At 36.8% G+C, this 24,107-nt stretch overlaps 1 protein-coding gene across 2 annotated transcripts in view; it reads left to right on the top strand.

The window, feature by feature from the left end:
- The first annotated feature begins 222 nt into the window (after nt 1-222).
- The window catches only part of LONP2 (lon peptidase 2, peroxisomal), a 47,829-nt gene continuing 23,944 nt past the window's right edge, over nt 223-24,107 (top strand). The window contains exons 1-10 of one of the 2 annotated variants that reach the window (XM_074913677.1): nt 223-501; nt 1,507-1,741; nt 2,555-2,686; nt 3,994-4,116; nt 4,977-5,140; nt 5,831-5,925; nt 7,990-8,248; nt 16,165-16,306; nt 22,525-22,675; nt 23,205-23,331. In XM_074913677.1, the coding sequence (XP_074769778.1) occupies nt 269-501; nt 1,507-1,741; nt 2,555-2,686; nt 3,994-4,116; nt 4,977-5,140; nt 5,831-5,925; nt 7,990-8,248; nt 16,165-16,306; nt 22,525-22,675; nt 23,205-23,331 (1,661 nt within the window). In that variant the 5' untranslated portion in view covers nt 223-268. The remainder of the gene's footprint in view (nt 502-1,506; nt 1,742-2,554; nt 2,687-3,993; nt 4,117-4,976; nt 5,141-5,830; nt 5,926-7,989; nt 8,249-16,164; nt 16,307-22,524; nt 22,676-23,204; nt 23,332-24,107) is intronic. The other variant, XM_074913678.1, reaches the window with a different exon arrangement.

The following is a 24,107-nucleotide window of genomic DNA, read 5'->3' as shown; positions in this document are numbered from 1 at the left end:
GGCCCTGACCTGCCGCCGGCTTTGCCTTGTACCGGAGAAAAACACCGCAGGGGGAAGATGAAAAGCAAAGGCGGGCGGTGCTTCGCTGCACGAGGCTCCCCAGGCGCGGAGGCCGGGCACGGGAGGGCCCCCGCACGGTGGGAGGCGGCGCGGAGGCGGGAGCAGCGCGGACTGTCCCTTCCCAGCGCTCGTAGCTGGGCGGGGCCACGCGCCGAGGCCGCCCGGTCGCGCCGGTGTGCGGGCGGGGGAGCGGAGCGGCGCCGCCGCCATGGCGACCGGCAGCGCCATCCAGATCCCCAGCCGCCTCCCGCTGCTGCTCACCCATGAGGGCGTCCTGCTTCCCGGCTCGACCATGCGGACGAGCGTGGACTCGCCGCGCAACATGCAGCTGGTGCGCAGCCGGCTCCTGAAGGGCACCTCGCTGAGGAGCACCATCATCGGCGTCATCCCCAACACCAGCGACCCCACCTCCGACTGCGACGACCTGCCCTCCCTGCACAGGTGCCGCTCGGCACGGCTTTGCCCGGGCCCTCCCCTGACGCTCCCCCGCGGCCTCGGGCGCCGCGCAGCGCGCTGAGCCCGGCCCTGGGCTGGGGCCGGGGCTGCCCCGCGCCGGGCCCGCCATGTTGTCACTGAAGCGGGGCTCGCGGGAGCGGGCCCGGCCCGGCGGCGGGGACGAGTCTTTTCGGCTCCGCCGCCCCGCGGGAAGCTTCTCCCTTCGGAGAAACTTGTCTCGCTGCAGCGGGCGAGCCGCCGGTGGGGGGGCGCATGGGGGAGGACGGACGACTGTCCGACTGACGGCTGGAGGAAAAGTGTGGAAGAGGGAGGCCAAGGTGGGAGAAGACAATACGATCAAAAAACGCGGGGCAGGAGCGTTAAGGCTGTGTCAGTTGTTAACCGTAGCGTTTTTTACCTGATAAGCAGCATGAATAGTGACCTAGCTTGCATAAAAAGAAAAAGAATCGTGTTTCTGTGGGATAAAGCATGAGTAAAACTAACGTGCTGTAACCCGTACTCTCAGAACTCATCACATCGGTGGACTTAGTAACGTTTTGCAAGAAAGTAACTTCTGTTTCAGATCTGCTTAAACAGATACATGTGGTCTAAGAGGGTTGTTTGGAATGAGGCCGACATTTTCACTGAAGAACTGTAAATGACAAACTCTCAAATTTTCCAGCGTGTACAGTTTAAGCAGAAATGTCAGTGTTCCTGTCCACAGCAAGATCCATTCAACTATTTATGAAAAAATTTACATATGTTTCTAAATGGGACGACTGTATTATATTATCTTAGATTTTCAGTTAGCTCATTCATTTTCAAGTTTTAAGCTTTGGGTTTGTAGTCAGTGTTACAAGGGAAGTTGTACAAATTTGATTGCCTTTTATGATAACAATCTATGACCCAGAAGGTTCTTGCAACCTGTAACTCAGTTGCTTCTTGACTAGGTGCACACAAAACGTTTTGTGGAAGGTGATAAATAATACAAAGTTTTAATCTTTTTTTTAGGATTGGCACTGCTGCCTTGGCAGTTCAGGTGGTCGGTAGCAACTGGCCCAAGCCACGTTACACATTGCTGGTTACAGGCCTCTGCCGCTTCCAGATCCTGCAGTTGCTGAAAGAGAAACCGTATCCTGTTGCTGAAGTTGAACAGTTAGATCGACTTGAGCAGTTTACTAATCAGCATAAATCTGAGGAGGAACTTGGAGAGTTGTCAGAACAATTCTACAAGTATGCAGTGCAGGTAAATTGTTTTAATTCTATGTGTCATATATTGATGTATTTACATGTGTATTGGGGGATTTTTGTTTGTTTTCTTCCTGTCTGACCTTCTCTTTCAATGGTTCTTATATTTTTCAGTGATTAGTAGAGTTTCAGTACTTCTACTACAAAATAGGTATTTTTGTTATAGCTTAAGGTTTCTGTGTTGAGTTGCAGGGTGTTATACAGCTTATTGCAGGATATGCAACTTACTGTGTATGTTAGTGCTATGATAAGTTGGTATTATTTTGTATATAGCAATACTATAAATACACTCTAGTAAAAGGAATACTTTTGATTTTTTTTTCCCCAGAATTATATAAAAATATATACAATGGATTGCTTTTTTTATGAGGGTTGTTTGATTTTTTAAAAATTATTAAAGGGAAAAAGCCCCTCTGGAGCCTTGATTATAAACAGATGTCCCCAGGTATTATGAATCTGAGTTTAAAGAATGTATAGAAAAGGAATCATTGTAGTGTTAAGGTAACTGGGAAAGTTTTTAATCAGGGTGTGGGGGGGAAATAAGAGATGTGGGCATTGTAAAAAGTGCTGCAAACAGTGATGATATTTTTGAACTTCCCTGAAGAAGCAGAAAGACCAGAGTCTTGATTGCCCCGTGGTGAGTTAGTGACTCTTCTGTGAACTTTTTTTTTTATTTATTTCAGTAGCTTTTTGGCAAAGTACCTAGACATGTTTCATACTGAAAGATGCAATCCCTTTTAGGTCAGATACTGAAGTAATTTAAAAAGAAGCATAGTAACTGTGAATATTGTTAATTGTGTGTTCCTTACAGTTGGTTGAGATGCTGGATATGTCTGTTCCTGCAGTCGCAAAGCTGAGACGCCTTTTGGACAATCTGCCTAGAGAAGCTTTGCCAGATATACTGACTTCCATCATCCGTACATCCAACCAAGAGAAGCTTCAGGTATTAAATTCTTAAACTTTTTTGAGGGGAATTAGGTGTTTGCTGGGTTTTTTATGGTTAATCACTGTTAGATAATTTTGAAATTGCTTACACATTGCTTACAGGGATAAAGTTGTGCCAGAAGGTATTTGTGTTGCAACTGATCATGAGTACTTGTAAAAAGTTTTTGTGCTGTTTAAAGTGCTTATATATCTATATGTCAGAACTCACAATTGGTAAATTAATCTAGTTAGCATTGGAAGCCATAATAAATACAATGTGGACTTACCCATCCCATGGTAAAGATGATAAATCTTAAAATTGTGTTGAAATCTTCCTTACTTATCACAGTTGACAGATCATTATACGTTTCTTAACACCGACAACTTCAGAATCTTTTTTTTTAATCTTTTAAAAAACATATTGAAGTGTGGGGTTTTTTAAATGCTGAGACAGTGGTTAAATTTACATCATATGTCAAAATAATTTTATGTGGAAATGGTGCTTATGGCTTGATGCTTACTAGTCTGATTTCTGTATTTGCTTGCTGTGTTCGGAAGTTTTGTTGTTCCTTTTCTTTTGTCACTGCCAGTGCTGCACCTTCAACCTTGAGTTGAAAGCATGTTAGGTTCTTTCAAAGCACAGCAAATAGAAATGAAGGTGTGTACTGTAGTTGAGTATCCTGCTGGTGTAAGGTACATTAGTCATTACATTTACCATGTCTTTTTTTGGTTACTGTTTTATTAGAAGTGCTAAAGAAAGGAGCAGCCAGTGGAAGCTGTGGAAATACAGAAGAGCCAAATTCTACCCATTTCCACATATCAATTCCATTTTCATGTTTAATGAAGTAGAGTATAAAATTTGAAAAAGGCAAACAAAATAAACAGAAAAACCCAAACCAAACCAAAAAAACCTTACGGCATAAGGTGTGGGTTTTTTCTGAGTTAACCAAGGAGATCATGCAGTAACTTTCTTGAAGGTGGAGGACTAGCTCTTTTCTGAGGCTCAGTAATTGAAAAATAGAATGCTGATACATGCTTGCCACAGGAAAAAAAACCCTAACCCTAACCCACAGACTCTTTAAGAACAGGCAGGATAAGAGACTTTTTTTCTATTTTGGAGTGCTTTGTAGTTTTGGCATCCAGACACTTGAGGCTAGATTTTGTGTGCTGTATTCTCGTTGGCTTTTCTTGCTACCTTTTTTTCCAAAACCATGTATTCTATAACTCTGGTCAAAAGACAATAGCAGTACCCTCTGTGTTTCCCTCCCCCAAACTGATGATCCACCAGCATGAACTTGTTGGCTACTTATAACTCCTTGCTCTTAGATTTTAGATGCTGTTCGGCTGGAAGAACGGTTCAAAGTGACTATACCATTGCTTGTTAGACAGATTGAAGGCCTGAAGCTGCTTCAGAAAACAAGAAAGCCCAAACAGGATGATGATAAAAGGGTATGGAGCTTTAAATGTGGGATACTTAAACATTCTAAATAAGTATAAGTATAAAGGTGCACTTTTAAACAGCCTAATGAATGTGCATGATTTTAATCTGTGCAGTTGTAATCTATAGCCATACCATAATGTTTCATGGTTAGCGTGGAGCTGCAGAGAACTGGCAACTTTGACTGTTTAAATACCTAAAATATTATTTTTAAAACTGCCTAGGCTTTTTTTTTTTTTTCTCTTTTTTAATCTGAGCACTTTCTGACATTGAATAAATGTTCAGGTTCCTTTAAAGAGTCATCTTATGCCCAGTTTACTTCTGTGGTATACACATACTGAGTTTTGGCCTATGCAGTGAAATGTGTACCTTTTACTAATGGTATTGCAGATGGATGATACAGCTCTTGAAATACAGGTGAAGAATGTGTGCTGTAAAACATGGCTTGCTAAACTAGAGCAGCTTAGAATTCTGCTGCATCTAACTATGCTTATGCAGTTTAGGAAATAGGAAGTAATTGAGAAATGAAAAAAGTTAAGAGAGAAAATTTAGCCATTTTGTAAAGATTAGGCTTATTCTGCTTAACGTGACAGGCTGCAGTGCCCCAAAAATCACAAATAATTTCAGTTTTGTTCTTGTCTTCTGTTGTCTGCTAGTTTAGGATAGCTGATAAATGCACTTAAGAAATACTGTAACTTTAAAAAGTAGTACAAGTAACACTTTGAAGTTATTTACTGGATTAAAATCTTCTGAATTTATCTATGAAGGAGGGTCTCCCAGGACCTTGCATGTTTTTGTCGTTTCCATTCAAAGCCAAAGTACACACCTTATTTAAAAAACAAAACCTGATACTATTCTCTGGCTTTCATAGATTGTAGCTATTCGTCCTAATAGAAGAATCAGTCACATTCCAAGCACTACAGAAGATGAAGAGGAAGAAGAAGATCATGATGATGTTGTCATGCTGGAAAAAAAGATTAGAACATCCAGTATGTCAGAACAAGCTCTTAAAGTTTGCCTTAAGGAAATAAAGAGGTAGGAGACTTTCAAATGGTGATTTCTTTTCTTATTTTATTTTTTAAAACAAATCTTGCATTAACCTTTTCTTATGTGATGATGTTTGTGTTGTGTTTTAGAAATAATTTTTTAAAATACAGTAGAGTGCTAGTTTTTGCTTATAAGTTTCATCAGTTCATCTTTTTGGAACATCAGTGGTGATTACAAAGAAATACAGTCTTCTAGATAAAGGTTTATACGTTAATAAGGCATTAAACTGTAAGCACTAAGCGTTAATTGTGTGAAGATCTATAAAAAAGAAAGTAAATAGCACCACAGTTGTTAATAATTAATGAATAAACTGACCCTGTTATTGAATCTTTTTTCCTCTGTTTTTCTTTGGAGAGGATAACTGTGCTATCCATGGTGATAGGATGGTTAATAACCTCTTTTGTGAGGATGCGTATATAGTGGTGCATGCATTGTGTATGCACAGGAAACTGACTCTTTTTTTTCAATTCTGTTTGTGTCCTGTATATAACCTATTATTATGCAAAGACAATCTCCTAATTAATGGAGTAGTGACTTTTTGAGTATTACGGTTGTCAGAAAGTAAGAGGGTATGCTGATGACCTTGAGTTTGCTAAATATCTATTTTGTGGTCCAGGGGAGCTTTACTTCACAGTTACTTCCTGGTTAGCCTTATGAATTCTACGCATATATTTCCAGATTAAAGAAGATGCCTCAGTCAATGCCAGAATATGCATTGACAAGAAATTACTTGGAACTGATGGTAGAACTGCCATGGAACAAGAGTACAAAAGGTAAACCCTTCTGTTATTGTTGACTGTGTCTTGCACAGACATTTTAGGACAAGTAACCATCATGTAAACACCACATACTAGTTCTGTCTTGCAAATGTTTGTCTCATTGTCTGACCATAAAAATGTAATGAATGTGTTACTGAAATCTTATGGTATACCCATCTTGAAGTAAGATGTGTCTACTGAATAGCCTGTGTAGCTCTTTTGCACATCTTAAAATGTGAATTTAAAAAGTATTAGGAATATCTACACAGAAAAATGAAGATGTTATTACTTACAATCTGTGCTAGCATGTATCTAAAATATTGAAGAAAAGAGCATCTGATTACTTTTTATGTGTTAGACAAAAAAGTGTTTGTACATTTGTGTAGCATTAGTCTTCCTGAAGAAGGTTCTGATGTGACTTAAGTTAATCAAGTTTGATAAGGAACACAAGGATGAAAAAGCACAGTTGTGATTAATTTTAATAATTACAACTTCAGGTACAATAGAAAAACATGATTATCATGTCAGCTTTGTACCACAGTTTTCAAAAGTTGTGAGTAGAGTAATAATATGGAAACGGTATGCAAAAATGGAGAGCGAGGAAAGGGTAGAAAATGAAACATGACTTTTCCTACTGACCAACACAAGTAGATTAAGTGGGCAGAATGACTCTCCAGAAGGCGTACTGCTGGAGAAAAGGATTACAATTACTTCTAGCAGCTACTGAAGAATGAGGCTTTTGGATGGCTTTTACAACAATCTGATTTAAAAAAGAAATTTAACATAACCACACCAGCAGAAACATCTGTCCATCTTTTGACTTCTTGGTATGTGTGGTGATGAATTTTGACTGTTTTGAACTAGAGCCTTTTCTATTTACAAATCTTCTTGTAAGTATTTTCTTTAATCATTAAATTGTGAAAAGATCTGCCTACAGATCTTTGCAAAGAATTCAAAGAATCCCAAAATGAGTAAAGTGTTTCTGCATGGACATGAGTGCCAACAATGGTTTTTTGGTGAAAGTTGCTCTTTTAATGTTATAAAATTATGCCACATCACATGTAGGTTGAAGTTTTTACTTTAGGTTGCAAAGTTTGTATTCACGTTCATGTGATTGATGCTATGGAGAGCATAGCTACAGTAAATAAAAGTATACCTGAATACAGAAATAGATAATCCAATAGAAAATTGTGATTGTTAGTGAATTTTTTGTTCAGTGGTTCATTACAAAAATTTAAATGGTTGATGATGAGATTTAATCACAATTGTAGGTATGTATGAAAATTTAATCACAACTGTAGGTATGTGAAATATGCATACTTACCAGTATGAGGCATCTGTACCTGGAAAGTATAGAATTTGAAGGGTGAGTGTGTGCAAGGTTGATAGACTTCATTGCTTCCTGCCTACACTTATGTTGTACAGCTAAGGGGAAGACAGCTGCTTTGTGCCAGAAATTCCTGCTCTGTGTAAAGCATTAATTAACGTGCATCTGTGAGGCCTGACCATTTATCTCAAATGATGGCAATTGCAAAAAACCAATTCTTTCAGTCCTACTATCCCATGGATATGTTTTGCAGTGCCAAAACACTTCAAGTGTCACACAGAGAGTAAAGCCTGCTCTGCAAGAATTTACTCTGTTTGTGACATAGTTACAGACTCTTCTCTTAAGTAGATGAAGACATAGGGATTAATTTGGCTTTTAAGAAGACTTTACAGGATCATACTTATTTCTGTGAAAAAGCACGTGCTGAAAAATTTTGTTATCATTGAATCACTGTCCTAGAAAAGACACTAAATTCGCTTGAACCAGATTTCAATATGTGACACAGTGAAAAGGTGGGAGTTTTAGATTTCATTATTGGTACTATGATCTGTCTAGCTTATGTCTAATTTCCTTATTAAAGGAGAATTATAATACCTTTATTTTTCGGAAAACTTTGTTGGAAATATGTGTGTGTCAGAGCGATTGCATTGATGAACGTATTTGAGAATGCGTTTGTTTCTATTGTATAATGAATTGTTTCCATTTTTAATAGTAAATATGCTGATATCTTTTCTGTTGTCAATGATTGGTAGATCGCCTTGAAATTCGTGCAGCTCGAATTCTGTTGGATAATGATCATTATGCTATGGAGAAGTTGAAGAAGAGAGTTTTGGAGTACTTAGCTGTCCGACAGCTTAAAAACAACCTCAAGGGACCCATTCTTTGTTTTGTGGGGCCCCCAGGAGTTGGTAAAACTAGTGTTGGAAGATCAATTGCAAAGACTTTGGGTCGAGAATTCCACAGAATTGCTTTAGGAGGAGTTTGTGATCAGTCTGATATTCGAGGCCACAGGTAACTACTTCTTCCTTTCCCAATTGCATTTTTTTTTTGTTGTTTATTACAGAATGTATTATTTTCATTGTTTAGCTAATACAGAGAAATTTTGCTTATTTCAAACAATGAAATTTCAATCAATTTCATTGATTTTTCTTGGTATACAATGTTATTATTCTGGAGAGAATTTTAGTAATGGGAACGGATATTTAATGTTGATGCAGCCTTTATTCTTTCCTTCTGCTGCTGCCCTTTATTGTCATGGAGGAGAATGGAATTTAATCTTCAGTCATTTTGGCACTTTGAAAGAAAAATTCAGTAGAAAGTCTAATGCAAACTTAAATGTTGGCTCTGATTTGTCTACTTCTTAAGAGGGATGTCAAGATTTACTTATACAAAATAGCCTATGAATATCAGTGTATTACTTTGTAACCACGTTTGTTGCTAAAACAGGAGGAGAAACTGATACTTAAAAGTTGCTGGAGGTTAGCAACTCAGTTACTTAGTATCTTGAAATTGTTAGTGTACTATTTTCCCATTTCAAAAGGAAGTTTATACAAGGATGCCAAGACTGAAAGGTTTCAAAGGGGTTTTTTTTGGGTGACATTCTTTAGGACTTTTTTTTTTTTTTTTTTTTTTTGACATTACATCTCTTTATGTATCTTTCTGTTAGTTTTTTAAACTAGCTGTTTATAGTCATCCTTTCTCCCTTCCTTGCAACTGGAAGCTTAATGCAGATAAGTAGCAACCGAAAAATCAGTGCAGCATTTTAGGTTCCATTAAACATATTTTATGCTTATAGCATGCAGTGTAGGAAGCTTGGAATAATAAATTTGTCAGTGTTCTGAAAATCTGTAAAAACATGTGGGTTGTTTGTTTGTTTTAAAGTCATGTTGCAGAATAAAATTTATTCTTACAACAGTAGGTAAATTATGTGAATGAAAGCTATCAGTTATTTCTTTGATGCCAGGTAGGAGTTAATTTTGCCCAGTCGCTATGCTGCTACTTTCAATCATCAGAACACACCATTGGTTTTTGTTCAACTTCAGGTTATTTTGTAATTTCTTTTCATTTTCAAGGCATAAAAAGGACCTTGGTATTCTTCCCTGTTCACTTCCCTATGTAATTTTAATGAAAACTTTAAAGAAATGCCCTAATAAAAGTTTATTTTGTGGTATCGAACTTCAGATTTCTGACTATGTAAGCGAGTTGCATGTGTGAATACATTAGAGTGGTGAAAGCTCACAGTCCCAGCTGGAAGGAATGTGGGAGACTCACTAGGAAGTCTTGTGCTGAACATATGCATAAACTTTTAGGAATCTGGAATATAATGGGTTTCTAGGAATCGAGAGTATAATATGCTACTAATCACTTCTTAGACCAGAACATGAGAGATGACAAAGCAACAAATGGCGATTTTGTGCTTGATGACAACTTGAAAATTCAGAGTTGTTTCATAAACCTTTAGTTCAACACCCTTGATAAAATGAGCAACGTGCATTTATTACTGTGTGCATTCTTCTGTGGCAGATTTGCAGGAGTTTTATTTCCCAGGGTGTTTATCATGTATAGTTTGAGGCTTGAAAGAATCATCTGTAAGTTTTTCTTAGTGTAGGTTTGGTCAACATACCCAGCAGCCACTGGGGACTTGTAGATACATTTGTTTTAATGCATTTCTTTTTACTGCATAGCAGCACTCTGTCCATGTATGTGATTTGTAAACCTTTGTAATAGCTGGCCTTTTTACCCATTTGCTTACACACTAATGCAAAAAGAAGCAAAACTCTGTCCTCCTTCACTATGTATTATTCCTGTAGTTTGTAAATTATGTTGTTAATCACTGTTTAATAAGTAAGAATTCTGATCTTTCAGATTACTTATGGTATGGATCCTAAAACCAATTTAAAATGTAATTCAACAACATGTTGCTATTCGAACTGAAACCACTAGAGGCCGTTGAATACTAAGCATGATCACAAGTAACTTTTCCAGGGCAGAGCAGGGCTGAAGCCTTTGTAAGAGTGAAACCATATCTGTGAAATTGATGTTCTGAATAGAAGTAAAACTGTCATCAACTCTTACTCAGTTGCCAGTAATTCCTTGCTGGTTTTCTCTTCTTTGTTTTGGTTTGTTTGGCTTTCTATCTTGTGTTTAGACCTAATAAAGACAGCTAGAGTCATGTGATAATGAGGCTTTCAAAAACTTTTAAAATCAGGTGTTTGTGTCTTTCAATGTAGTATTTTTTAGGGCATTATTAAATTATTAATGCATGTTAAAAGCTAACCGTTATAAATTTCATGTTAAAAATATACTTGGAAGTTAGCTGATGGAACATGTTTGATAAGAGTTTATTTTTCATCAGCAAAGGAAAATGCTATCTAGAATTAGCAAGAGTGTCATGTGGTTACTCTTCAACAAGCAAGTGTATAGTTTAAAAAAAAGTTTTAGAGCAGGAGACCCTTGTAACTGACTTCTTTTGCAAGTTTTTTGTAGGGAAGATCAAAACCATCTGTAGCATACAGATTTTTTTGTAATTCTGCTGCTTTTTTTCCCCTGCTTTTCTGCTTTTCAGAATAAGGTTCAATGAAATTAAAACTACTGCTTTTCTGTAGACCTCTCTCTAATGTCTTTCTTGCATTAATAAATCCTTCAAGTTATTTCTAGTCAAGTGAATTAATATTGTGCATGTGGTGTCAATCACAGAGAGGAGTTACAGAGGTGGTCTAAAAGTGGAGGAGACATAGGCTGCTGTTCTCTTGAGTTTTACTCTTAAGTAGGCTGATTTTCTAATATTACATGTCAGGAGCCATTCTTTTTCTCTGAAAAGCTCCTTATTAGGCTTTAAGGCTTAAGGATTCCATTAACATTGCAGAATAATGGTACTCCATGTACCTACTAATGTACTAAACATTTTAAAAAATGTACTAAATGTACTAGAACATTAAAAAAGAAACTAGTTCAGTTTCACTCGCAAGCAAATATTGCCTGAAATAGCATTCATTTTGGCCATTTGCTCTGTTGTGACATATGCAGACTGATAGATTCAGCAAGCAAAATAAAATATATTAGATGGCAGCAGGGTGCGGAGTGGTGTTGCAGTAGGTGTGCTGTTCCATGCGGTGTGTAACTAGGGCAATCAGAAACACCCCGTTTTTGCCATTTCAGTGTGGATCATGTGCCTGCAGCTGTGGTTTGTGAATTCTTTTTTGATTGGGCAAAGAGTAGCAACTACTGTTCTGCATTCCCAAAGTGAAATCATCATCTTGGTACAAAAACAGAACTGCTTTATCAGACATCCTCCAGCTGCTGTTTGCATTTAACACTCATCTATACCATATGTTGAAGTTTGCTGGTTTACATTTATTGTTAACTTGTATTAAAAAAAATTTTTTTTTAAAACCCAAACCACCCTGAAGGATGACTTAGAATTTTTTTCCAAGAAGCTCACTGCGTTTAAGATCTCCTCAGTACTGGTATTTTGTTTATACAGGAAGTATATGATCTTTTCTGTGACATGTATATGTGGTTTTCTATTTTTAAAAAGGAAAGATGTAATTGCGCCATTTATTTATAGTGGTGCTGGTGAGATCACTGTGAAGCTCTTTTTTTCTCTCTCTCACCTCTGTGTGAAGCACTCTTTCTTATAATTACCATTTCTTTCCAGTTTCTAGAAGTTTGGGTAGTTTACTTCTGGCTTAGGCCTGTGCTGAAGACTTGTTCTGATGCATCTGTGTGAGAAAAGGTGTGATTCCTCACCAGTACAGCTATGCTAGTGGGAGTTGATAGCACAGGCCTTGTTGCACTAGAAAAAAACAACCTTCAAACAATTTCACTTGTGAAAGGAATAGTTTTGATATACAGGTACAAAGCATAGATGCATTTGTAAAGCACTTGAGTAGACACAACCTTTGTCCATGCAAAAAAATATGTGACCTTGTGCAGCTAAGTTCAGAAATTGTTCGGTGGCATTAACTTTGTCTTTTCTTACCTCTGCAGTTTGAAAACCACTATGGTTAGAAACATTTTAAACCTTTTTGTCTTTAAAACAGTGTTAAGACAGTGAGTCATGTTTTTATCAATAATACTAGTACTGCTTTAAAGGTTCTGTTTCATACACATTCCCAGTTTACATTGGGAGGGCTGACAAGGTTAGATTTCCAAGCTGTCTGTCTTGCATTTTCTAGGATACATAGCTCCTAATGACATGTTGTATAACTCCAGTGTTTTTTTTAAAGGTACCTTTTCATTGATTTAAAAATAAATAAAAAGATTACTAAATTACAGACCTCCTATGGCATGAGCTCTTAAGGCTTTTCTTTTAATTGTTACTACACAAGTGAGAAAACCAGGAAACTACCTGTACTTCCTGTTTTGAATGGAAAGCAGCTGACTCTCTAGGTTTAATACATGAAGAGAAACAGTGCATCAAAAAATGAGCAAAGCCACATTATATCGCCAAAAATGCTATGTAGAACATTATTTTTCCTCCTTTGAACCCTAGCTAAAATAATGAAAATAAAGAATGAGCACATTCAGTGGCTACTGTGAATAAACAGCAGTATTGTTTCACAAGTTACAAAGCAAAGGTTAATGTCCAAACAGATAAAATGGCCATATCTGCTTGTAATTTCAATATATTCTAGTGGGTTTATATGTAAAAGTCTTCAGGATCTGTCTCACTGAGGACTCTTGTGTTGAGATGTGTTCCATAATAACCATTTAAAATGAAAACAGGCTATCTATGTTTGTATTTTCAAGGTAAAATATACATTACTGTTCTCTGTCATCCTACATGTAACATTTGCATTAGCATTCTTCAGTTGCCTTGGAGATCTTAAATCTTTAATTAATAGTATAATAAAATAGGTATTGGTCCATGTCTAATGAATTAAGATGTATCACAGATTTAGACTGTTACACATAGGAAGAATGATTTGACACCTAGGTGTTTGTTATCCTAAAATTTATAGTCTGAGTTTCTCTTTTGTGATACCTGAGCACATGTAAATAAAATTAAGCATGCTTTTATTTGAGGTTTAGTACACCAATTAAACATTTATATCAGTTAGTTGTTTAGATTTACCATGTCTAGAAGTGATTGGAGATACAAATGAGAAGGCAGTATGGGAGGAGAAGAGCAAGAATAGACAATTTTCAGGTAGTGAAAGGAAGAGCAGAATGTTTCTAGCTACTGTGTGCTTTTCTCATCTGTTAAGCCTAATTTGGTGGAGACGAAGTGTTTTGCAGAACTGCTCCATATTTCTAACCAATAATTCCTTTAATTTTGACCTTTGAGTTTTTTGAATAAATCTTGGGTTGTAGAGGGAATAATTTCATCTTTTTTGGAACATTGGATCCATTTCAGTTGGATTATGGTTTCTTAAATAGAATAGTTTTTTATATGGTAGCTCATGACCCAAGGCTTACTTTGGACAGGGTGCATAAATAAAAAAAAATAAATTAATGATTTTCTGTCACTGTCAGAATGTTTTGTTATTGCTTGCTTTAGAAGCCACTTAATTTTTATAGTATTAAAATTGTATTTCTCCAAGGTATTGATCTCACTTGACTTATCGTAAGTTGTCTTGAGTGTATTTGCTTTTTTTTCCTTTTCCCTCACCACAGATTTTGATATGTTGTGCTTCAGCCTACCTAGTGTACGGTTGGTTTATTTTAAAATGTTAAGAGACTTGATTGTGTACAGGGAAGTCACTGAAAGACGTTGTGTCTGTAAGAATCTTCCACAAATATGTCATTAAATAGCCAAATCTACTTGAATGTAAAATGTCTGTGACTTGAAGTCTATTTTCAGGGGTGGGGGTGGGGTGGGGGGAAGTATTTCAGTCTATTAATAAAAACAGCTTTTCTGTATGTCAAGAAGGAAAAAATCAATTCCTGTTTGGTTTCTTTTTTTTAAAGTGTTTCTATTTGGAAAAACTCCAAAAAAGTTTTTAATGATGGTATGTGTGTGTGCATGGGTATAAACAGATTATTTATAAAACCTTTTGGTACGTAGCATTTATTATCCTTTGACTTGTGTTGTTGCAATTGAATGGTGCAGGGAGAGAAAGAGCGATTATTCACAGTGCTTTCCCTTGACTAGAGAAACCCGGTTTACCTTCACTTAGTTTATAAACCAAAGCTGTTTCTTAAAACTAGATGAAACAGCTCAAAATTTTATAGAATTTAAAATAATCAGATAAAACTTTGTGTATATAAAAACACAAACACACACTTGGAAAGTGTAATGTCTCTAAGCATGTAGTTGAGATTAATGTACCAAGCAAGAATATTTAATGTTTACCTAATTATCCCATTACTGGTATAAAAAGAATATTAAAAACAGTTAGGCTGCATTGTCTCTGAAGCATATAAAATTATTTACTAGTAAGCACCTCTTGTTAAAAAACAAAACAACACCAAACCCACCACCACCAAATAACCAAATAAACAAAACCCAAAATAACAAACAAAAATATAACAACAAAAAAACTCAAAGAAACCCCCAAACTGATACAACAATTAATTCAGTTGCACTGGTGAATGATTCGCTTCTGTGAACTTCAGTTGTGCTTCAGTCTTGTAATTTTCTGATTGCATTTTATAAAAGCCTGTCATTCTTTTGGCAAGGTTGACTGTGTGCAGATGGAGAATGAAGTGGCATGCTAGTATAATAGCTCCCCCATGCAGATTCTTGATCTGTAATAAATGTTACAGAGTGCGATCCTCAGTGTGGAGAGGAATCCGCTCACTTGCTGCAGAGTAAGACTACACAAAAGCAGTGAGGTGATAAACTATTGCATGCTGGCTGCTCCAGTCTTTGGCAGCTGCCTGTAAAGGTGATAATAGGCATACTGAAATTCTGTTGTGTTTCTGGCTATTTTAGATTATCTTAAAAACTTTTATTTTTGCTCCAATCTAGAATGAAATACAGTAACTGCAATTTGTTCCCTTAGTGGTTAAACGTTACATGGAGCTAACACCATTGCTGTGTGGTTTGAGTTGGGGTTTTTCTTACATTTAAAGTCTTCTCTAGTATCTTTTGAAATTACTCCCATGGTATTTTTGGTTTTGTCTTTCTAAATGTCATCCTGTTTATTTTGGACTGCGTTAAGGCAAAGCATGCCCGTTCTTCATATCTGCATTGTGAGGGTCATGAGATAGGTACTATAATTCAGCACTTTATGTATCTCCTGTTGAGTGACCAGCATTTCATGTTCTTAATAGTATTTTGTTTAGTTATGGCACAATCAGAAAAGGCCGTGATAAACGTAGCAAACAGGATATATATCCATGTAAAGTGTAGCTGCTCTGTGCATTGTGAAAAAAAGTTTTACAACCTTTGCTAAATAAATTCACTAATTATTTTTTTGTTCCACTGCACTCTTCTAGTTTTTTATTTCATGTTGAAATGACATAGTAAATACCATTATTTTTTTGTATGAACTGAAGCATTCTATACGTACAGGGGACATCGACGGTTCAGCATATTTGGATTTTTGCCCTCATTTGTAACATGCTGTGTGAACTCTGTTGTAATGACAAAAATCCAGTATCATCATTATTAAAATGTTAGTATTAATGAGGTTCCTAAATCTGCTTCTGCTTGTTTGTACAGTACAAGGATTCTTGTACTGAATCATGTAAAATGTCTGCAAGCCATAAAGTTTGAATATACTTTAATGCATTTGTTTATCTTTCCAGACCAACTAGTGCACCATGGAACAGGAATTTTCATCTGCTGATATAATTGCTTATATTGGTTCAGATGTATATTCCATGTTTTAATCCACTAGTTCCAAAAGGTTTTGAAAAACAGCAAGAATTGTTACAATTCTGCTCTTTCTTATGTTTTTCTTTGAGTTTATTTTTTATGTTGCTACCTGTTACATGCATCTGGCCCCTCTTTCCCCATATACATTTATTTTTCACAGGCGCACCTATGTTGGCAGTATGCCTGGCAGAATTATCAATGGACTGAAGACTGTTGGGGTTAACAATCCGGTATTCCTGTTAGATGAGGTTGATAAACTGGGGAAGAGCTTGCAGGGGGATCCTGCAGCAGCCTTGCTTGAGGTAAAGTGTTAAACTGTTTCGTTTGTAATCAGAAAGAATTAAAGTATCGGACTCAGAAAGTAAGATTCACTGGACAAAAGATAGATTACAGTGTCAGCATTTTTATTCAAATAGTAGCTCCTGTGTTTTGACACTCCTTGGGTTTCGGTCAATTACTTGTGCAAAATGCAAATGCTGTTACATAGTATGCTAAGATAGCTTTAATCTCAGTGGTCTGTACTTAAACGCAAGGATGTACTTTATGTGCGGTGTTTTGTAGATTTTAAGGGCTGTTTGGGCCTTAAACACTACTTATTTGGAGGACTTGAAGACATTGATTTGTAATGACCAAATGCTGTTAGCTATAAGAATGAACTGTAGAGCAGCCAGACAGTAGCTGGACTTTTCAATTTTTCCCTTTCTTTCTTGGAACAATTTCAGTATATTTTTGAAGCTTTTGATGGTATGAGTTTATATTGGAGCTAAGCATTTTAGCTAGCATCTAATATGGACTACTTACATATTCTTTTAGCAGTGTTTCTTTAATTAGTGTTGTAATTAACTTTTTAAACTTAACCTTTTCATTTAAGTCACAGACCCCCACTCCTTGACTGATAATGATATAGTAAGTGTTTGCTTTCCATGAGAGTCATCTATTAAGTGTGTTTTTTCTGAAATTCTGGGACTCAGACCAAGATATAAATGAATCTAATTTTGAAGTACATGGTGTAGTTATTTTATCACTAAGAGTTTAGAGGTGTTAAAGCAGACTTGCTTAAAGACACAAGTAAAATCTAGGAGCTAAAAATAAGGACTTTGAATGTGATACTGTAGGAATATTTTGTAAATCTATCAATTGTTGAGATGTTATTGAATAGATTAGTAGTTGGGATTTCAGGAGGCTAAAACTTCAGTGATTATGAAGAAGATGAATTGAGACCTAGGCCTTGCAGGCTTCATGTATCAGAGGAGTCTGTAGCAGAGATCAGTAACGAGTTGCTAGAACCTTCTTTCTGCTGTCTTTTTCCCTGGAGTATGATACATGAAGATATACTAGTACAACACCTTCTTCCACTGACTTGCATGTTCAATGGTTTTATGCTAGCAGTTTGCTGGAGAGAGGAAGGAGCATCTCCTCGGGTGTGGAGAAGAGACACAGTGCATGTTAGTTCAGAAAGCTGTGTACATCTTCCTGTGCTAGCAGAGATGATGAGGAAAGGAGGGAATGAGGAAAGTAATGGCACAGCAAGGCCGGGCTAGGCTGAAGTGCTTGAGGCTGTCCAGAGCAGATGTAGCACTACTGCACTTAATGGGTTTGGTATTGCGCACATTTAAAATTAACTTATCCTGCTGTATTTTTACACTGTCTACCTCTCTGGCTGTAAGGGCCTACCATCCTATCACTGTTTCAGCTGAACTGCTTCTGTGATTGTTCTTTACTTGTTTCAGTCAAAAGCAGTTGGGTTAGTGAAAGATATTTATCCAAATTTTTTGAGCTAGCTTAGCTCACTCCACTGAAATGATTTAGGGCATAATCCTAGAAGTGTCATGTGGTAACTTCTGTAGCTGGGCGGTTGTAGGTGGGAATGAAAGTGGTTCTGGTAATATTTGCCTACAGTCGTTCCAATGACTCTTTTTGACTGACAGTGTTTAATAGTGATTTGAATATGAAAAATGCAACTTAAATTAAGGTGTCATGAGCTCATCTGTATGCTGTATGATTTTCTGCAAATGAAATGTCAATTGACATTCTACAAATGTCATTATTTTCTTCCTGCTAGATAGTGTAAAATTACTGTTTTGACAAGGCCAACTAGTTCTTTGAAAATCAGCATATGAACAGGCTATGGTTTGAGAGCTCTGTTTTGATCTTTGCATGTTAACATGAACTAGTAATAATTTAAATGTGCTAGAAAATACATGACTTCACTTTTTAAAAGCTAAAAATGACAGTTATGGTCCTTTACCTGTGTATTTCTCAAGTGTGTAGCACACATTTCTAGGGTACATGAAAAGCCTCTAAATGCAAGGAAACAAGCAGAAGAGTGTAACATACTCAAATGCATTTTCTTTGTACTTTTCACTTGCAGGATTTTATTTGCGCTTTGCTGTTAAGGGTAATGAGCTCTGTTTCTGAGTTTGCTCATATTTCTTCTGTCACTTCTCCTTTAGATATGGAACTAAACTGGCTTAAATCTAGTCAATGTGTGGATAAAAAAAATAACTGAAAATCAAATTTTGCTAGCTAGCTGACTGTAGGCCGTCAAACTCAGTAATGATTTAGCATTTCTTGGAAAGATAACTTTTTTTGGAAGTGTTCCAATCATTACTCCAGTTCTGTACATTAATATTGCTAATTTTATTCAAGCTTTGCTGTTTCTTTTATTTTTCATTCCCTGTCTTGCAGTAAAGAACTAGCATTTCTGTTCTTCTTCAATCATGTCAAATGTATGAGGGCAAATGAAATGAATTTATTTTTTAATTATTTGTGTTTGAATTTTTGATACTTTGTTTCTGCTTTGGGATCTTTTGGTTTTCCCTATTTTAAAACCACATTCTCAGTGATAATCAGCTTGGCTCCTGCCATGGATTATTCTAGCTGAGGCTCCTCAGGTTAGCTTCCAACTGTCTGCTTGGGCTGCAGTCTTTATGTAAGTCATTGCTAATTGACCATTAGTTGCATCTGGAGAAGTAATTGCTCTATTAACCATGTCTGGGCTGCTCCCATGTGAGATCTCTATATCCCTCTACTGCTGTCTAAACATCCTGAAGCAGGTGCTTTACCTCTTCTAATGGAGAACTCATGCCTGGACATAACAGCTTAATTTTCATCTGCTTTTTGTGGTTTACGTTGTTGGAAAGTCCATCTGGAATGAGCAAAGGTGGCTATTATGTAGAACAAATGACAGTAAGCGGTCACCTAACTGGCACGTTTGTTTTTCAGACTGCTGCTTCTTGTTTGGTAAGTGCCATCATTATAAAAGGCACATGCTTTTTTCCTTAATGTGTAGGTGTTTTAAATTCTCACTGACTGTCTACAATAGGATATATTCAAGAAGAAAATTGCCATACCCTGTAAGCTTGGAAGCAAAGCTTGATGTTTTATAATTGCCGGATATGTGTTCAGTTCTAGTGCTTCTGCAGAGTTGTTGCTTAAGCAAAACAGAACGTCTTCTTATTTCCAGTTACTGTTCATTAACAAGGGAATGTTTTAGTCTAAATTTAGATGACCTCTGTTTAAAACAGAAGAAAACAGAAATGGATCCAAGTGCCTGATAGTTTGTATGCAGGGAAATGAGACCAGGAGCATAGCCAGGCAATTAAATGTTCATGGAACTTATTCTGGATTTTGTGGTCATAAAAATCTGGTACAGAGAAACCTTTGTGTGCCAGTGAACTGTTGGCCATAAATTAACCAAGATGTTTTGTTCACTGAATGTTCTTTTTGTACTTAATACTTTTGTATTAGTTGAATATCTCTGAAAACTTTTGAACTTGAACTTTAGCATAGATGCCTAGCTGAAGAACAGTTCTATTTGCTTTGGAAAATCTGTTTTAAATGCATAAGTGTGATATTGTTTCATGTCTTGTGCTAAGAAATAGTTACCATGACAAAGAATTATTAGTCCAGAGCAACTCTAGTCCTTGGAGAAAATCTCAGATAATCCACATTTTCAGATTTCATCCAAATTGGTTTTGACTACAGTTTACTTCACCTTTATTGGATAGTATTGTTTGTGCATGAGTACAATATTTTGTATATATTTGTAGATAATATAATCACCAGCTTAGGAGGATTCATAAGGATTTCTAGTTGCAGACTAGAAAGAGAAAGAGAAATAACATAGATAAATGTTATAAAACCCAAATTTGGTCTGTCAGAATACACTGTTTTTCAGTATCTTTGCAAGTAGTTGCAAATGCTTCAGCTCATACACTGGAATTTTGTGGAAACACTGTGTTATCAGTGTAAAAAAAAAAAAAAAGAAAGGGTAAATTGAATTAGGATTTGCTGTTTGAATAAGTTTTGAAAAATTTGCAAGAGTATACTTTGAATGGGAGAATAATATTTTGTATAGATCTACTTTCTTTGAAGATAGTTTGTAGATGCTGTGCTTGGATATGCTGCCTATTGTTGTGTCCCTACATGTCAGGGCTAGATTGTAGGACCAGTTGAGGTAAGAGACAACTCTGACTGAATTATGCATCAGTGTACTTGGCTAGTCAGAATACCTCAAGGCCTTTGCCTTTATCGGTAAAGAAGAAAGTAAGTGATAGCAGCTGCCTGCTGAAGAGGGTGAGAAAAGAAGCTTTTGAATAGCTTATAGCCAATGAACAATAGCATTCACTGAGTTCCAACCTGAGTTTTAGAATTCAGGCACATGTTTCAGTATGTTTTAAGGGAAACATGTAATTAATTGTAATTACAATGTGTAATAATGGTATTTTATTACAGCTGCAATACATTTGCAAATATCAGTCTTAAATCTGTGCAGTACTTCAAAATAAAGTCAGAAAATGTTCTGGTTTTAAAAAAGTTCTGCTGTGTTTCTGGCATAAGTATTTTACTAGCTTGTTGTGATCATAAAACATTTTTGTTTTAAAGATTTTTAACTTTTCAAAGACTGAACAGAAGTTAAGAGTAATGAAAATTCAGAATTGTTTCTTTCATAACCAGCTAAGAACTGCTCAAACTCAGGTTTTTTAGAATTACCAACACTGTTCTTGGCTATAATTCAAGTTGCTAAGACAAGAGATGCATTCATTTGGGTATAGGCAGATAAATTATTTTGACAGCAGTGTGCTGTTTCTCAGGCGATGCATAGGTCCCATTATTTGTAACATAAGAATTATTCATGTCAGTGTAGCATTGATAATTCATCATTTGGGAAGGAAAAGTGTGGCAGTACTTCAAGGGGAGGTAGAATTAAGGTGGTTCATAGGTGGTGATATGGAAGCCAAGTGTAGATTGCTATATATGATGAACTTCCAATTTTCATCACTGTTAAAAAAACTACAAGACAGCACCTTAGTACACTTGTGATCCACATATATAGAATATTTATCACCTAATGCAGAAAAACAGCTTATTCAAGTAATAGCTTAAATATATGCAGGTGTTGCATTAGCACACATAAATAATATTAAAAGCAATAGGAAGACAACACTGTTATTTAAGCTGTAGCTGTACTTGTGCAATAAAATTTTGAGGTTGGTTAGGCTGTGTGTTGTTATTTGTCAGTGCTGCTTTAATTTTGTCTCTTTTTATCACAAAATTTGGGAAAGAAAGAAAAATGCAAAGATTGTGTTAGGAAAGCCAGGGCTCACCTGGAGTTAAGACTTGCATGGGATATCATGGGCAAGGAGAAGACCTGCTACTATTACATTAGTAGTAAAAGGCTAGACAAAGCTGAATGAGCCTCTTTAGCCTAGTAGAAAGCGACAGGACAAGAGGGAATGGCCTCAAGTTGCGCCAGGGAAAGTTCAGACTAGATATTAGGAAGCATTTCTTTCCAGAAGGGGTTGTTGGGCGTTGGAATGGGCTGCCCAGGGCAGTGGTGGAGTCCCTGTCCCTGGAGGCCTTCAAGAGTAGGGTCGATTTAGAGCTTAAGGATATGCTGTAGGTGGGAACTGTGCTAGGCGAACGGTTGGACTAGATGATCTCCAGGGTCCTTTCCAACCGAGATGATTCTGTGAGTGGGGCAGGTGATTTAGTGACAGTGGATAAGGCTGAGGTAATCTATTCTTCCCTTTGGTCCTCACAGTGAGATCTCTCAGGTTGCTGTACTTAGAGTAAGAAGAACTACCAGCAGCAGATGAGGATTGTAGTCGGGGATTACTTGAGAGAATTCTACTCATATGTCCATGGGAGCACATGGGCTGCTTTTCCAAGGGTGCTGAGAGTCCTTGAAAGGCCGCTCGCTACCATCTGTGTAAGGTCATCGAGATAGCTTACAGGAGGTACCTGATGACTGGAGAAATGCTGCAGTCATCTTTAGTAAAGGGTAAAAAGAACTAACGGGGAAACAACTTTTTTTTTTGCATGTGGTGTGAAATGTAGTTACAGAGTAATTGGAGCGAGACAGGGTATTGAGGGTCGGGCTTCAGTAATGTTCAAACCATATTTTATGAATGCAAAGTCAGATTTGACAGATCAAAATAGAATATAATAAAAATGTGCATATTTTATTTACTACTAATTGAGCAACTGCATCAATTTTGTGTTCATTCTTGTTAAGGTGTTGGATCCAGAACAAAATCACAGTTTCACTGATCACTACTTAAATGTAGCCTTTGATCTGTCCCAAGTCCTTTTTATAGCTACGGCCAACACTACAGCTACTATCCCACCTGCTCTGCTGGACAGAATGGAAATTATTCAAGTTCCAGGTAACACTACAGTGTTTTCATTAAAGTGGTTATTGAAAGGTCTTAAACAATGTTGGGGTGTTTTTCCTGAAATGAAAAGCAGTTCCTTAAGGTAACTCTACCAGGAATCTAGACTGAATGGCCAAAATCATTAAAAGAGGCTAGCCAGGATGCCTCCATTATGGCCTCTGTCATGAGAATGAAATGTAGCATTGCACTTAGGCAAATTCAGTTCCAGGTATATGGAGATGCATCGATACATTCTGTAACAATATTTTGGCTGATCGATGTGCTTGTATTCTAACTGGCTGTTGGGCCGATGCATCTGTTTAAGATTCCAATGAAGAAACAGATCATTGAAACACTAAAATTCTCTTCTTACTGTTCACATGAATTTATGAATAACCACAAAGTATCATAGCAGCCTTTTAAATTATAGCTGGGTTTTTTTGTTAAATTCAATCAGGTACAAATATAAATTATAAGAAAATTGATTATATTGTAGTGTATAAACAAAAAGATTAGTAAACATATGCTTTTTCTTTTGAAGGATACACACAAGAAGAAAAAATTGAAATTGCACATAGACACTTGATTCCTAAACAGCTTGAACAACATGGCCTGACTCCACAGCAAATACAGATTCCACAGATAACCACTTTGGACATAATTACCAGGTAAATCTGTTATTCGTTGCTTTAAGTTTAAGTAACATCTTTTTCTGATAACTAGTAAATCATTTATAAGGTGATAACTCAAAACATTTCTTAAGATCTATTGTCCTGAATAGCTTCAGAAGTCCAGCATCAACTTGCGCTTTCTGAAGCTTTGTCTGGCTGTGCTGTCTAAATGAAATCGTCCTTCCTTCTCTAGCGAATTCCTTGCTCTGGCTCTCAGAGTGTGGCTCACAATCAGTTGTGTTGACACAACTGGCTATGCACTATCAACAAACAGAAACCCTTGAAGCTAGTATGGCTGTGTGAAGCCATGGTCTTGGCAGCAGGCAACCTTTATTTTAAAGAATGAAGTTTTATTTCTGTTGCTTTCATAGAAAAAATGGAAATTACCATTTTATTTCTTGTGACTTGATGGGCCACATTTGTCTAAAAATTGGAATTAGGTTAAACAAATCAAAATGTATTCTTTAAATAGCTTGTATTAATTAGAACTACTTTTTTGTTGGATATGAGAGCAAAGATATTGATCAGAATATCTTTTGGATTTGAAACTAGCCCACTTCCTGTGGAAAAAGTGTATCAGTATTCAGTGAATGGATGTATTTTATGACCAGGAACAGAATTTTGGCATTTAGTGAATGTTCTTTTTAATTGATAGACTAAAAGAAAATATTCTGTTACAGTCAGTTCCTCAACTTTCAGTGAACTATATTTTGAGTTTTAAAATAGCCCTTCCTTTTAATTTTTATGCATCTGAGAAGAGCTCAGTGCTATTG

This window comes from Athene noctua, chromosome 9 (genome assembly GCF_965140245.1).
Source record: "Athene noctua chromosome 9, bAthNoc1.hap1.1, whole genome shotgun sequence".
Lineage (NCBI taxonomy): Eukaryota > Metazoa > Chordata > Aves > Strigiformes > Strigidae > Athene > Athene noctua.
This window is presented reverse-complemented; position numbering and strand designations above follow the sequence as displayed.